Source organism: Monopterus albus, unplaced genomic scaffold, assembly GCF_001952655.1.
Source record: "Monopterus albus unplaced genomic scaffold, M_albus_1.0 scaffold134.1, whole genome shotgun sequence".
NCBI classification, from domain to species: domain Eukaryota; kingdom Metazoa; phylum Chordata; class Actinopteri; order Synbranchiformes; family Synbranchidae; genus Monopterus; species Monopterus albus.
In genome coordinates this window covers 550,168-566,102 of record NW_018128014.1, presented here as the reverse complement: position 1 = coordinate 566,102, position 15,935 = coordinate 550,168, and the positions used below count along the sequence as shown (strand labels likewise).

At 38.5% G+C, this 15,935-nt stretch overlaps 1 protein-coding gene across 1 annotated transcript in view; it reads right to left on the bottom strand.

Moving 5' to 3' along the window:
* Positions 1 to 3,577: 3,577 nt before the first annotated feature.
* Positions 3,578 to 15,935, bottom strand: part of LOC109967660 (protein turtle homolog B-like) — a 169,072-nt gene continuing 156,714 nt past the window's right edge. Inside the window, 1 exon segment of the mRNA XM_020613396.1 lies at positions 3,578 to 13,490. Within this exon segment, the coding sequence (XP_020469052.1) occupies positions 13,276 to 13,490 (215 nt within the window). The 3' untranslated portion in view covers positions 3,578 to 13,275.

The window sequence follows — 15,935 nt, the reverse complement described above, 5'->3', positions numbered from 1 at the left end:
AGAAAGAGAGCCTTGGTCAGAAATGTTTGGGAACCACAGGCCTATTCCGCTCCAAGTACTGCCACACAGCTTACTCACTACCAACACTGAAGACCTTGACAGTACACTGACTGCACACAAGTCCCCAGCACTTGATGCACAATTTGTTTTTATTGTGGTGCATTTTCAGTGTACACTGCCTTCGCTTCTCCTGAGGCTGCTCTGCCTTTGTTGGAAGGGGCAGTGGCACAGTCTCAGTTGCCTCTTTCATTTGCATGTGGTCACATACCTTACACAGCTGCAGAAGGAAGTTGCGCCTAGTAATATTTGCTTTTGTGCAGTTCCGGTAAAGAATGTATGCATTGACGCCAGCCAGGTCCAATATGAAGATGGCGAGTGGCCATCTGCGGGTGGTGGCTCTAGTGGAGTATTGTCTGCTCATTTGGTCCAGGACATCCACTCCCACCTCAGTCTTGTTATAATAGTGCACTGTGTCTGGCTTTTTCTTCGGGCTGTCACCTTCCACGTTCACCATCTGGTGCATTGTGCTGAGGATGCATACATTTTTGTTCACCTTGCCCTGGTATATTGTGAGTATTGCCTTGTCATTCTTCATCACTTTGATGTCATGCACAAATTTTTACACAAATTTTAGCTCTAGCTAGTTGTTTTTCATGCCAAATTGACATATACATCTGATGTGGAAGAAATTAAGTCCTGACCTGAACTGCATACACATACTTTTCGCTGTGCACTGAATGTTGAGCTTCTGCCTGGTGAATGAGAATACTAGTACAAGTGGTACAACTAAGCTTAACAATAAAACTGTATATTTGGCCAGTACAATTTTTATATACACTGTATGATCTTGAATGGTTTGTACTGTTACAAATTGGACAAAGCTGAATGTTGCAAATTTGATTTTCTGTTATGGTAGCCCCCCTCACCAGGAGGGTGAGGGAGGACTGAGGGTGGACTCAAGTTTGCAGACCCAGGTGCTAGGGGGAAAAACATGACGGTTGCAGGTAAAAGAACACAAAGTATCAACAGAACATAACAAAGTCCAAAAAAACATGTACAGTCCAGCTAGAGTGGAGACGGTGGAGGGAAGCAGAACAGGTGAATCCAGGGACTGACGGTAAAAAAACCAAGAGGGCAGGGAGACGAAGACGGACAGGTGAAAGAACAAAAAGACCAATGTACACAATGCAATCCACCGCACAGGAACTGTCAGCGTAGCATCTTACACACGTATAAAAATGCGGGTTAAACACAACATATGACAACTACATTGGGTAAGTAGTGCACGTTATGTATAATATGTAGTGTAGTGTAGTGTAAGTTAGTATAGCGCATAAGTAGTGTGGTTGAGTCAAGCCAAAACGCACAGTGTCTGTCAGCGTAGCATTCTAACCACACGTACATTACACGGTACATAGTTAATGTTCCGGCGACGACGGAGCGTCTGCCAGAGGTATAAATAAGGAGGAGAAGGTAATCATCGGGATGCACCCCAGCTGTGTGCATCACAAACCAGTCGCTAATTACTGGAATGCAACACAGCTGAGGTGCAGAGCCCACAGGATCGAGAGAACAGAGGTGAGGAAGATGGAGAGGCAGCGGCCGAGCAGCCTGACATTTTCACATTTTTTTACTTAAGCTAAAACATTTTTTTAATGCAGAGGCAGGAAAAACACCATTGAGCTCATTTGAATAACATTTGGCAGTGAAAGAAAAAAAACCTTAGGGCGTGATGCCTTGTTGACTGGCACAACTGGATCAGTTTTATCTTTATTAGAACATTTTTGATTTTATTTGTTGACTTTTAGGTTTAATGTGTGAAGAGAATAAATATGTGGTGAGGGGTGAGTTTTCAGCCACAGAAAGTGAATACAATCAGCTTATTTTCTATAGAGCTCTCACAGACTGCAGACAACCTGTGATAGTTCTAATCAACAATACAAACATCGCTGATTTCATTCTTCAAGTATTGGGCCACACAAAACATTTGAAACAATATGGTAAATGGACTGCATTTATATAGGGCATCTTTCCACAGTGTGTTGCAATGGCCAAAGCACTTTACAGGAGAAGATGCCCCATACACACAAATGATGACAGGCTGCCACACAGCAGCGCTAGTCAAGCCACCGTGAGCAATTTGGGGTTCAGTGTCTTGCTCAGGGACACTTAGGCATGCAGAGAGACCAGGAGTTGAACCTCCAACTTACTGATCAGGACACGGTTGCCCTACCTCGTGAGCCACAGCCACTCCCAGCACATTATGTTTGCAGATATTTCGATCCTGACAGTCTAAATATCTGACAGAACAACAATGAAAATGTGTTTCTTTCCCTGTCTATTTTCACTATGGCTACTGACTAATATTTTGAATTTATTTGTGTAGTTTCATTTCATTTCAAGTCTGGTCAGCTAGTATACAGCAGCAAACTGATACGTTGACAGCTTACATGAGAAGTGCAGGCCTTCAGAATTATCATCTTAACTATTTGGGTAATATAGAAATTGAACCATAAGCATATAATTCTAGATACAGTATTTATCACTCTCCCTGTCATATAGAAGAAAATAATTCAAATTATTGCTGGACACAGAGTACAAGCTGAAATGTTTGGTGTTTGATTTTAATAAATTAGTGGAATCAGCTCTAACAGGACGTGTGTTTCCGTGTCTTCCTGTATAGATGGTGACGGCTGGTAGGAAAGGTTCCTTAATGTTCATCTTTAGTGCAGCTTTTTAGTTTACCATATCAACTTATGACTAATTCATGAAATGCCTGGCTTCCTTCTAGCTAAACCTTTACCTTTGATTCCATTAACACAGTAAACAAGAGACAAACAAGAGCTTATAGCCATGTTACAGTAGCTGCTTTGAGAGACTGTAAGCTAAATGCTTTTGTCAGCATATTAACATGCTCACAATTATAATATGCTGATGTTTAGCAGGTTTAATGTGCTAACATTTGCTAATTCACAGTAATCACAAAATACAGTAAGTGTAGATGTTAATGGCTTATGTCATTAGTTCTTGGTGACAATGTATGAAGAGATGGCATAAAGCCAAGAATTTATGCAATCTTAACTGCCCTGGGGACTAACTAATCTAAATGCTGATGGGCATTGCTTTAAAGGACCATATCAGTGGTTTTACAAGCTTTATTGTATTTAATATAATACTCATTTTTCACACAGCTGCTTTGCAGATCATGATGTGGTGTCCTAGACATTTGTATTTTCCCCACCTTCCATGCACCCGTTTCAACCCATTTCTGTATTACAATCAATTAGTTGACACTTCAAACTTTTTTTGATATAACACTATCCCTACAAGACATGCAAAGTAATTTTTGTATGTACAGACTTTCAATTAAAGGAGACAATAGCTTTCTGAAACAGCAGGGAAAATACCTGCAGAAACACTGACATGGTCCTTCAACACAACGCAGAGAAAATAACCCCACACCTTCAAATCCAACGACATCAAATAACGACCAATTGTGCAATAACATGAAAAGTCATCTTAGAAAATTTAAACGTTTTAATAAATAAAAACCGATGTAATATACACCATTATGAATATACAACTACAACAAGCATACCAAGACATCTGAAATACAAAAAACTGACAGTTCGATTTAGTTGCTTGAAAAGCTTCAATCTGTAGGAAGAGTGGGGGTGAACAGGAATTACAACAGCCATACATTCGTGTTAGTGATTGTGCCAACAAATACAAAAAGCATCGTGAGTACTGATTTCTCAGAGATGGTGAACATAAAAAAACAGAATAGTTATATATCTGGACTATGGTTTTCCAAGAAGAGACAATTTGAGGTACTGAGTTGTCTATGCCTGTAACCAACAATGAACACACACACACACACACACACACACACACACACACACACACACACACACACACACACATGTTTGCTGTTTTCCAAAAGGGTTGTATAACAAAAACTCATTAAAAATGAAGTACTGTATGTAACTCAAACCAGGCCTACACATCTCAGGAAGACAAAACAATTAAGATGAGACAAGTGTTTACACTTTGTTCCTCTTCCATGTGTATTGCATTGTATAATGAGAAAAAAACATAGAAAGCTTCATGTAACTTATACATAAATAGAAAATCTTTTATGTATAGAAGCTCCAAAAAGTTGAGTGCTCACAGCAAACCTCTGAAGAAGTTTTAAACAGCATCATTGTGAGACAATATTTAGATGCTTTCTCTGGTCTTCTAAACATATACAGGTCCCTGCCAGCAAACAACCTCCACAGGTGTTAGAGTAGTTTGGCTGCAGAACAACCAGCAACTGACTTACAGGTGAGAAATCTTTATGTCACTCCCTACAATTACAAGGGTCCCTTCGGGAGGAGTTAGTATGCTTATGTGACCTGACAGAAAGACTACAGGGGGATTTAAATGTCTAAGATAAATACCATATCAAAAGTGGTGAGCAGATCTGATTACTCAGCCCCAAACACGATGTGTGGATACTATTTGCAGTCACCAATACATTAGACTCTGAAGCACTGTGAAGACCAGAACAAAATAAACAAGAAACATATAAAGTCAGTCTCAAGAAAATCATTATGGCATGTACAGTGTTCAAATTTATCTCCTATTAAATTTCTTTGCTTTAAAATTTGCCACTCAAAATGTTAGGCTATCTGATCTGTGTATTCCCTGAAACAACAAAAACTATCTGAAACACATGACCAAACCAGGTCAAATGATGACTTACTGGTCAAACGGCAACTTACAGTACAGTACAGGATCGTGTAGCTACATTTTCTCTGAAACAAAGAAATAACAAACTTAAAAAAAGCACCACAGATGTTTTTAAATAGCACCAGTTGTCAGAATGTATATGATGTGTTTTTGGCAATGTACAGCACTGAACTGGATGTGTCACCAGTGTCTGGAGTAACCTTTAGCAGCTACTGCAATGCTCAACCTCCACTTTTGAGCAAAAGGCAAGGGAACGTTCATCGCATTAACTTGCACATGCTTCGATTTATAACATGTGGATCCCCTTACAGTATGCCAGTTCAAAGCAGCATCATGAAGCACTGTCTATTACATACATACTGTAAATAAAGATGCTGTAAAACATTTCTATCAGCACAGTCTATTAATCAGATTATTATATGTTTTTTTCCTGTGCTCTGTTGTGATACAGATTGCAAGGGAGCACCATAGTAGGGAAAACAATTCTCACCATTCTTTCATGCCAAAACATATTTAAAAGGATGGATGGGTGACTGCAGAAGCCTGCCAGGTGATTGGCCAAAACAAAAGAAATAAAAGGAGCTGAATCGCTGTTGCCTAAAGAATGAATGGTCAGTGTGATAAGATAATGGCCCACAGATAATTCAACTATTACATTTGCTATTCACACCAAATGAATGTTGCTATAAAAACTAGTTTGCTGTTTCATTCTCTGAGAGTCTCTGTGTAATAGACAGCGAGATATACAGTACAGTGACAGCCATTTTGGTGCACCATTCTCTTTTGTTTTGTACACAACTGAAAAACTCTGACAAACATCATATTTCTCTACTTTGTGTAAGATTCTGCATTGCTACTGTATAAAGCAACCAATGGATATAAAAATAACATAATATAGACTTATACATTCTTGAAAAGAAATATTGTCCCCAAATATAGATATTCATATAACCATATATATTGTATATAAACTCACTTGCCAGTTTACTAGTTACAGTGTAATCCAAAAGTCCTGCAATAAGTCTTCCTTCATAAAGGTGACATTGCCCAGTTTGTGTTCAAACTGGTTTAGAGAGGTGTTCTTCGTCGTCAGCTATATGTCCACCTGTCAGTATAAAGGCAGAACAATTACACAGCACCACAAATTATAGCTTCCAATATAATCATACAATTGAATCAACACTATCACCTTCAGGAAGGAGGACTTACTACAGGACTGTTGGATTAGACTGGGTGTACCTAATAAACTGCCAACTGAGAGTATACATAGATTTTTTTTTCTATATATTTCCCGGCTTCATAATATTAAATTCTCAAACTAATTCCTAGTATTTAGATTTCCATCACTCACATACAGTACACATACAGTACATAATATTAGATTTGTGTCACTGAAGCAGATCCTACTACTCAGGTCCCACTCAGCCTTCAATATAGATGTGCATCATATTTTCTTCTACAAAAAAAATATACATATATATATATATGTGTGTGTGTGTGTGTGTGTGACAAGTTATACTTATCTAAGATATTATTTACATGGTGTAATGAAATGTTTTTTAACATTTCAAATCTGCAATGCCTTTTTCTACACTCAAACTTGATACATTATAATATCTCAATACTTTCCTCCCTGTATCAATAGTGTAATCATGGCATCATAAAGATCATACCTTTGAAATGAGCTTGGCTATGTGTCAAGTTTAGTTTAGATTTAGGTGTCTGCTGTGGTTTTCAGTAAAACACCAGCATGACACTTTATAGTTCAGCCTATAGTTGACATATCTATTACAATATCCCCGATTCTTGGCAAATGTGAAAACGGCGCCTGAAAGAATCTTTTAGTCTGATAGGTAAAATTTTTCATGGCCTTCTGCTCATCATAAGGAAAGCTCATATTTAGCTATTTACTGGCCTCTGAACTATTATTTTATTCAGAAGATAGAGTTGTGATTTGTGATTTATTGCACTGCACCATTTGCAGTTTGTGGACCAAATGTCAAGATGGTATTGTGACAACAGTGTCTGTTCTGACCACAAGTCAAAATAATATGTATTTAAAGAAATGTCAGTGATCTCAGTGTGATGGAACTCTAGATCTAGATCACATTACTCATTTGGGCTCAAATTTGATCTTCTTCTTCTTCTTTTTTTGGAGGCAAGAATAAAAAGAAAATGGCAGTTTTAGATGTTGCAATGAGTTCAGAGGGCAGAGAGGTGCAATCCAAGAACAACTCCATATGGTCTGTTAGAGTAAATACAAACCAAAGATGTTTTACTTGTGTGGCATGTCATAGCACCAGAGGGTCTCCACACGCAGTATGGGATTAAAGCCTGCTCAACATGTCAAAAATGTGAATATCTTTCTTAATGTCTTTTAAAAATATAAAAAGCCCGAGTAGAATAACACCAAAACCAGATTCTAGTTCTCCTCAGCTCAAGAGTCAAGAGTGATACAGTACTGAGATTTTCTTTACAAACTCTCTTTAAATGAGTGAAAAATTTCCTTTTTTCAGACACCACAAACATAACTAATTCTAAGCTATTTTAGACACCTGTACAGAACCATTGCCTGTAAACCATCACTGTTATTGTATCTTAAAGTGTGTAGTACTACTGGGGCCTCATACAACAAAGTTACAGGATATATGTGAATCATATGCAGCATGACCCTCACTGTGGTCTGTAATTCATGGTAATTCTGAGCTAGGGAACATCACAAAGAATCATTTATTTTCTAGCCTTACAGAACATCTATGTATTGTACTTAACACAAGTCAGACTGCAATCTGATCATTAAAACTGACTTGTTTCTTTTTATTCCAGACTACCATTTGTGAGGTAATGTCCACCTAATGTACTATAAAAATATCAGTTGAAGACACCACAGAAGTAGTAAAGAGCACATCTAATAAAAATATCATGTAGTGACAACTCTGGGTGTTGTCTTGAATTTAAAACCCAGTGAACTTATCTAACTGTATGTGATTTTATTGCATATTGGTGCTACTGTAGCAAAACTACCTTTAATGTAGACTTATTTAACTATGTGAACCTATAAGTCTTGGAATTAAAATTTGGTTTCATTATTATTCAAAATAATGCTGCATTTCCACTATCACCACTTGATGAGCGGTATACACCCTAGTTCACCCCGCATAACCTCCTGGATTGACACGGACATCCTGCTTTGTTTTTCCATTGTATTTTCTCTGTATCTCTCTCTGTTTCGAAGAGGGAGGGGCTGCTCCCCACTCACATACACAGTCAGCTGAGCAGAGGGAGAACAGACAGCACTCCACAGTACAACACAGCTGATGAAAGGTGAGGTCTTCACCACTTTGCAGGCAGTCCACTCACTGAAGTCCCTGTTTTACCTCTAAACCAGTATAAGTGCCTCTTTACAAACATGCTTGTAGCATTTAACCAATCACTGGCGACTTCTCTGTGCACATGCACCCCCACCCCCTACCTCCTGAGGGATGCTGAAATTTAACTGGCAGAGTGCACCTCCAAAGCAGGTGCACAGCCGTGGAGACAAACGCAGAACCTGTGACAAGCGTTACACGGTTCAACACGTTTTGGTAGGTTCCTATAATGGAAAAACCCCACTAGTGTACAGCAGAGCTACTTATTCACAATAATATCACTTCTTCAAGTACAATGAGTGGTTTCACTGGTTGTTCCGTTTTTCTTTTCCTAAAGTGCACCTCTGCACTTGGACCTTTCAGATAAGTACAACTTTTTCATTGGCTTGCGATTCACAATTTGTTACTAAACATATCACTACTGTCACACTTTTCTTGACCGTATAAGCCACCGAATGTCTGCTCTGGTAGTGGCAATTCCTCATTTATGACAGTGGTATTCAAACAGATATACCATGCAAATAATATCGATCTCTATACACTATGTACATGGTCACATTTTTCTGTGGCACAATAAGAGGTATAGAGCACTTCAGAGCTGACTTCACCCTCAGCTGTGTTAAGATAAATGCCTCATCCTACATCTTGCACTGCTCTCATTTCACTTGTGATGACATAATTGTAGAGCCACACAAAGCTACAGTTTCCCACCACCTCTGGTTTGAAGAGCTCTCGTGACGTTGAATTTTCAGGGTATTCTTTAAACTGCTGTACTGAAGTTTTCATGGTATTCTGTCCGTCAACATTCAACCTAAACATATAAAAACAAAGTAATACCACTGACCTTTCCTAATATATATTTCAGTGATTTAGCTCAGGTATCTTCCCACATCTGTCAGTTCTAGTTTCTTGTAAATGTGGCATAATTACAACATGGAACACTAGGCTCAGTGTTAAATTGGGACAGTGCATCAGTTACAATTTTGCAGATACAGTCTATATAATTTTCAATATACGTAATTAATTGAAGAATTAACAAAAACATTATGTGTCTGTACTACTGTGACAGTATATTGGAATAGTATGGCCATTAGAGGTTATCGCTGTTAATACAGAGCAAATAATTTAGTTTTAAATTCTTGATTTAAAACTTTTAAATTACTGTAAGTTCCAGGAATTTTTAACATTGCCTGTTCTACTGATCTAATATTGATTCGCTTCCAAACCCTAATATAATTGGTAGGGAATAGTGATTTTTTTGAATGAATTTGATCAAATTGCTCTGCAGTATCAAGGAATGTTTTCTTAGCAGCGTAAATGTCATAACTGGAAAATCATTTGCTCATTGATAGCAATCCCACTGTCCCTTTAGTGTGAATCTTGTCATTTCCTACACAGTTGTATATGCAGTGACTGTCCAGTCTATCATACAGGCCTAGGAAGTACAGTGCCAAAGTCTTTCAACAAGACTAATCCAACATTCACCTAGTTATTTCTGTCCGGAGCGCTGCACAGAAGACCCACAGCAACACCAACACCAGGAGGTCTGCAGTGAAACATTAAAAACCAATATGCCTTCTGAAAGGAAACTACAGCACTCTTCTTCCTATAGCTTGTGGAAACACCTTTGTCAAGATGGCATAAAAACTGTGATACTCAACAGCAACAATGCACAATAATACATTTGACTAGTAGAACATTATGCATCAGAGTGCCTGCAGTTTTTTTAATTATTGCTGTTGGTATGCCAGAATAATTTTACAGAAGAAGAGGTTCCTGCTTCCTTTTCTGTGCCTCCTAACCACAGATTAAATTGGGAGCAGTGCAGCCTTTCCTTGTTGCTTTATAAAAATACAATACAGCACTTACACATTTGTGAAAATGGAAGTGTAATAATTTATGGAAGGCTCACTCATTAGTATAGCATTATGCCATTGTTTGCTTAGCACCTTATGCTGCAAGAAGAGTCACTGTTTGACACCACCACTAAAGCATCTATGGCTTCTACAGTGATACGTTTCAGTCAGTTCAGTAAATCAATCAATCAATTAGATAGTACCTTAGAATGTTTGAATAATGTTGGTGTCACATCCTTGTTGCCATTCTCTTTATCTAGGCAAGCTAAGTGATTGTGTGTACAGTCCTTCAAACACCACAGCATTCACAGAGATGGGCAGTAGCTCTTATTCCTAAAATGCTGCAGCTGACTGAGTAGCAGATTTGTCAATTATTATCAATGATCTACGTGAGCTACGTGTATTTTCAAGACACTTTATTCTCACTGAAACTATTCATGCTGACTTTGTTATCCTTGGAATCAGATATTGTGGTTTCACTTTAGTTATAAGTGTTAATGCTATATTAAATAAACTGTATTTCAACGTTATTTCCACAATAAGTGCATTATATCGACACAGACTCAATACTTAACTGTTAGCTGACAAATGCTCCAACGTTGGAGACATAATAACGCCATCAAAAGTAAAGGCACTAGCTTCATTACTAAAATAGTTGCTTTTTTAACTACTAAAGCAACCATAACGCATCTGTATGATGCATTTATTTTTTTATTTACCTGTATGCTGGATATGGTCATGTTTGAGAACAATTTGTTTTTAATTATGTATAATAGGGGCTCTCAGGGGACTAATTTAGTAGATACTCTGATGAGCATTCATTATGGATATATCTCCATAAAACAAAAAAATTTAGTCACTTAAAATGTGGCTGATTTTCGAAGACTATGTTGGAGTTGCAGCTATGTGAGAATCTGCACAAAATCAGATAAATGCATAAAAACCTCTGAACATAGTTGAGCAATACCAGTCCAAATACACTTCAGCAGAACATGGACACAGCCTTCATATCTTTTTTAGAAGCCCAGGATATGTTACTGCAACATCTACGAGTGAATACACTCTCTGAAAAAACTGAGCACCTTATGAGCAAAACTGAGAAAAACAAACAAAAAATGGTAACAAAAGTTTGAGCTTTTACAACACATGTTCCTCCCCTGCTGATCCTAGCTACAGCATGTACTATGTGTGAAACAGCTGAGTTTCTGATGCTATGGCACTTCTTTAACTCTTAAAATTTTGTTTTTAGGACCTTAGTATCCATATTTGTTTATGACTTAGACAGGCAGATTCAATCATCTCAATCACTGGAATCGTTCAAAAATAAAACTAAGCAAGAAGTAAACAGAACTGCTTAACAAGCAGAGTACAGTAAAAACTAATGGCTCATCTTGTGTTGCCTTCAATGTCACATACTGATTTTTTTAGTTGACTGTACTCTTGTCTTCCCATTTTAAATGATAAGCACATAAAGAGTCAAAATCCAAAAGGCTAATGGCAAAAAGAGGCACACAAACAAAAAAAGAACAGTATAAAGAGAAATAAATTACACAAAAGTGAGGCAGACAACCAAACAGATGCTCCATTAAGGCCAAACAAAGCCATTGTTTTTATACTCTCTAATACGTATAAAAAATACTATTATATACTATGGCACAAAATCCTATCTTTCACTATGTATGATTTGTTTTTTATATTTAATTGGCTTGTTTTGGCTTGGCTATAGTTCTGTTTGAATAGGATTTGGAGCCCTCTAAACTACCTAAAGCAGAAGAACTGAACAAAGGGATGTGAAGTAACACACAGATCTATTGAATGGACATGACTTTGCTCCAGTGCAAACTGTTCAGAGATATGAGACACTAAAAATAGAGCTTAAGAGGAATTAATTTGAGTAATTAAATGGTGTTATATTGAATCTAATGTTTTCCCCCATGTTTCTCAGTAATGTAATTCAATTGACAATATAAAAATATTTTGTAATTAAATGATCACTTTTCACTGTATCTGTTAATGTTTTGTAATGGTATGTGTGAAATACAAATGTAAGCCCCTGGTGAAAACATTTGCGATTCAATGCTAAATGTCATCTATCCCATAAGAAATGATATCACGTGAAAGTAAGTAGAATACCTTCTGTAGCCCAAGTCAAGTAGTTTAGAGCTGTGTTTCTTTTTGTCTGACAGTCCTTAAACAACAAGCCCATGTCCTGATCATTTATGATGACACTAAATAGACTTGAAAAGATGGGTTTCTTCACTTTTGTGACAAAATTATAATTTTGCAAGAAAATAAACTAAATTAACTTGTCTAACAATCTAGAATAAGCACATATATGAATGGAAAAGTGGAACATGCTATTATAAGAAAAGCAAATGGAGAACAGTAATGACTAAAGGGAGGAAAAAGGCTAGTTTGTTATGCTGGCTGATCCTGGTGGTTGTGTGGTCTCGTGTCCTGTGCTCTGAGGTATAGTTGGTAGGAAGTTAGAATAGCCATACTTGTGAGGCGAGTTTCTTAGCAGAGATGTTGCTGGCAGAGAGGATCCAGTGGAAGGTGCTGTAAACGGAGATCCACAGGGCTTTTTTGAGGAACTTGCTCAGCACAAAAAACATGACCCAAGTCTGGAGAAGCCTTTCAAATAAAAATGATATCACTGGTGTAGGAAAAAATGGGAATTCTAAAAAGGAAAAAAATTGGAATTGGTAATGAAGTATTGCATCTTTTAAAATTAATCCTTTGCACTGGAGTAAAAATTGTAAGAAGTCCAAATACAATTTTAAAAGGGAATACTAGTTGATTTAGGTATACACAGAACTTTTGTGTGCCACTGGGATTCTCAATCAGTTAAATAACACAAACATTTTCCAAGAAAAAAACTTAAAACCAAGACTCCAATCTGTGATGTGATGTCCAATTTTCCAATGCTGCTGTTTCATTGACTATAAGTTGAAACCAGCATTTTACTCACAATCATAAATCTTTCTACCGAAAAATTACATTTGGTCCTAAAACAGAAATCTTATGGGTTCTTGATCTAATTTGTGATTGTTCCAAGTACATTTGGAGCCACCACAGATTAGCTCATGAACACTGCAGAATGCTTATTAATGCAGACTGAACTGACCAAGGGTGTAACTACCGAATATACCAAATCTGAATCCTGAAATTCAGTGCTATTCCCCTTTATACATAATAAACTGCAAAAATCTTTAATTGATGGTGTTGTTTTATCCAGCTTGGATGTAGCATTTGTTAGCTATTGGTATTTTGGAATGGTGCCATATTGCATGGTTGTGACCTTTGCCTCAAAACTTTCAGAGGAGAGTGGCATGGTCTAGGTCTATGTTGTCCATGCTAGCCAAAATAGCCTTCTGGTCCTCCCGTTGTGGGCGGCGGTGCAGCAGAGCAGAAAAGCGAGTATATGGGTCATGAAGGATGGGCCGTTTCCTTTTTTTATGGAGGTAGAGAGCTTCTTCGGGCTGGAGTACCTGAGAGGTGTGGGCCTGCTGGGTCTGAGAGGTGGAGACACCTGGAGGAGAGGAAAAGAATGACATCGTGTTGAAGACAATGTTCATAGGTAATTCTAAACAATATTCCTACTGACGTTGTTTGCCCACCACTAAATAATTTTACCATGTTATGTGAAACTATGAGCCTGATCTACTACATTAATGAGTACACATCTATATCCATTACAAATAAAATTCAACTGATAAAGTACATTACTTCCCTAAATGCTAATGCTGTAACATCTGGATAAGGCTACAAGAGTTCAGTACACAGTTCAGTGCACAATGTAGATTATGTTCTACTGTGCCTAGAAGTCCTGTTTGTTTGTCAGCAGATATTTTTGATGGGATTTTTTTGAAACATGCTTAATTGCTTTCTTGTAGACAGCTATATGAAAAGACTGATACAACTTTCACGGTATATGCCAAACACAGTGTGAAACTAGCCAACGGGCAGTTAGCTTAGTTTAGTTAGTGAACTATGTCTATTAACAAGTAAGCCAGCCCCACCTAAGTAACACATGCATATTGAGAACAATGATGGTGCAGACACAACTGCAATAACAAGAGCATATGCCAGTGAGCCAAAACTTTATGACCACTTACAGATAAAGGGAATGTTGGTTATCACATAACTGCACATGTCAGGTCTCAGATAGTGTAGAAATTAAGTGAACAGTCAGTTCTTGTAGTCAGCATGAGGATTGCAAAAGAAATGGGCAGGTGTAAAGACCTGGGCAACTTTGACAAAGGCCATATCATTATGGCCAGGCACCTGAACTGGAGCTTCTTCAAAATGGCAAGACTTATTAGAAGCTCCTGTGGTGAGTACCTAGTGACAGTGGTCCAAGGAGGGACAAACCACAGACCAGAGACAAGGTGTTGGGGGTCCAAGGCTCATTGATGCATGAGGGTTACCCTGTCTGGTCACAACTGACAGAAGGCCTACTGTCCCCTCCAGTGTTAAGTCTGTCCATGAGTGAGATGAAGCTGCCAACTTCACACCTGCACATGATGCCCATAAGTTGGCTGTCCACACTGATGTCAAGATTCCCCATGAGTAGGAAGAAGTGGCCAACACCATACCTGACCATGATGTCCATACATCAGCTGTCTCCACTTACAACAACCATTTTCACATGCAGCAGACACATTGGCCTCAAGCAGTCAAAACAAACAGGTACTGTGCTCCGGGGGAATCCAGTGTTGATGAGTTGATCATTCGCTGCTGTGGGGGCTTCACTGGTCAGCTGCTTGTAGGTTAGACCTGGTCAGGTAAAACAGTGAGTCCCTGTACAGGAACATTCCCGGACACACAGTAACCTCAGGCCCTGTATTTTTCTCCACATCCTCTGGTCCACAAAACCAGGTGCAGTCAAAAAATTCCACTTTTACAATGGCACCGGTGGATTAGATTAGATTCATCTTTATTGTCATTACACATGTACAAGTACAAGGCAATGAAACACAGTTTAGCATCTAACCAGAAGTGCAGTAGTGTGCAGTATCTACAGTGTGAACAGTCAGTACTAATTTACCGATAGATATGTACAATTGATATTTACAGTAAGTTATATAAGATAATATACAATATACAACAGACTTTATAGATTTAAATTACAAATAATGGATCAAGTACATTAAGCTTATAAAACACTAGTGCAATGGGATGAAATGGAATGGAATGGACACGAGTGAACAGTTCAATGGGTGTAAATAGTACAAAGATTAATATACAGTATCTGCATATGTACAGTGAGTAAATGAATAACAGAGCAGTATTCTGTGAGTAGAGTATGTGTAAATTAACAAATCACTTCAGTGTTACAGGTAACAGAAGTGCATTGCATTAGTCCCGGGAGGAGAAATGAGAAGCTGTTCCTGAGTCTACTGGTCTTTGTCTGGAGGCCCAGAGGGCAGGAGGCCAAACAGTTTGTGAGCAGGGTGAGAGGAGTCGTTGAGAATGCTGCGAACACGTCAGAGACAGTGTTCCCTGTGGACCCCCTCAATGGCTGGAAGTGGAGTCCCTGTGATGTGTTGGGCAGTTTTCACCACCCGCTGCAGCACCTTGCGGTCCGAGACATAGCAGTTTCCATACCAGACTGTGATACAGCTGGTCAGAATACTCTTGATGGAGCAGTGGTAGAAGTTCACCAGGATGGCTGAAGACAGGTGGTTCTTCTTCAGTGCCCTCAGGAAGAACTCATCTCTGCTACCTCCATCTCTGCCTCTTGTCTTTTCCTCACTGCTACAGTCTCTAACCCATACAGCATAGCTGGTCTCACTACTGTCTTGTACACCTTTCCTTTGATTCTTGCTGACACTCTTCTGTCACACAACACTCCTGACACCTTTCTCCACCCACTCCAACCTGCCTGCACTCGCCTCTTCACCTCTTTCCTACACTCCCCATCACACTGGACTGTTGACCCCAAATACTTAAACTCCTGCACCTTCTTGACCTC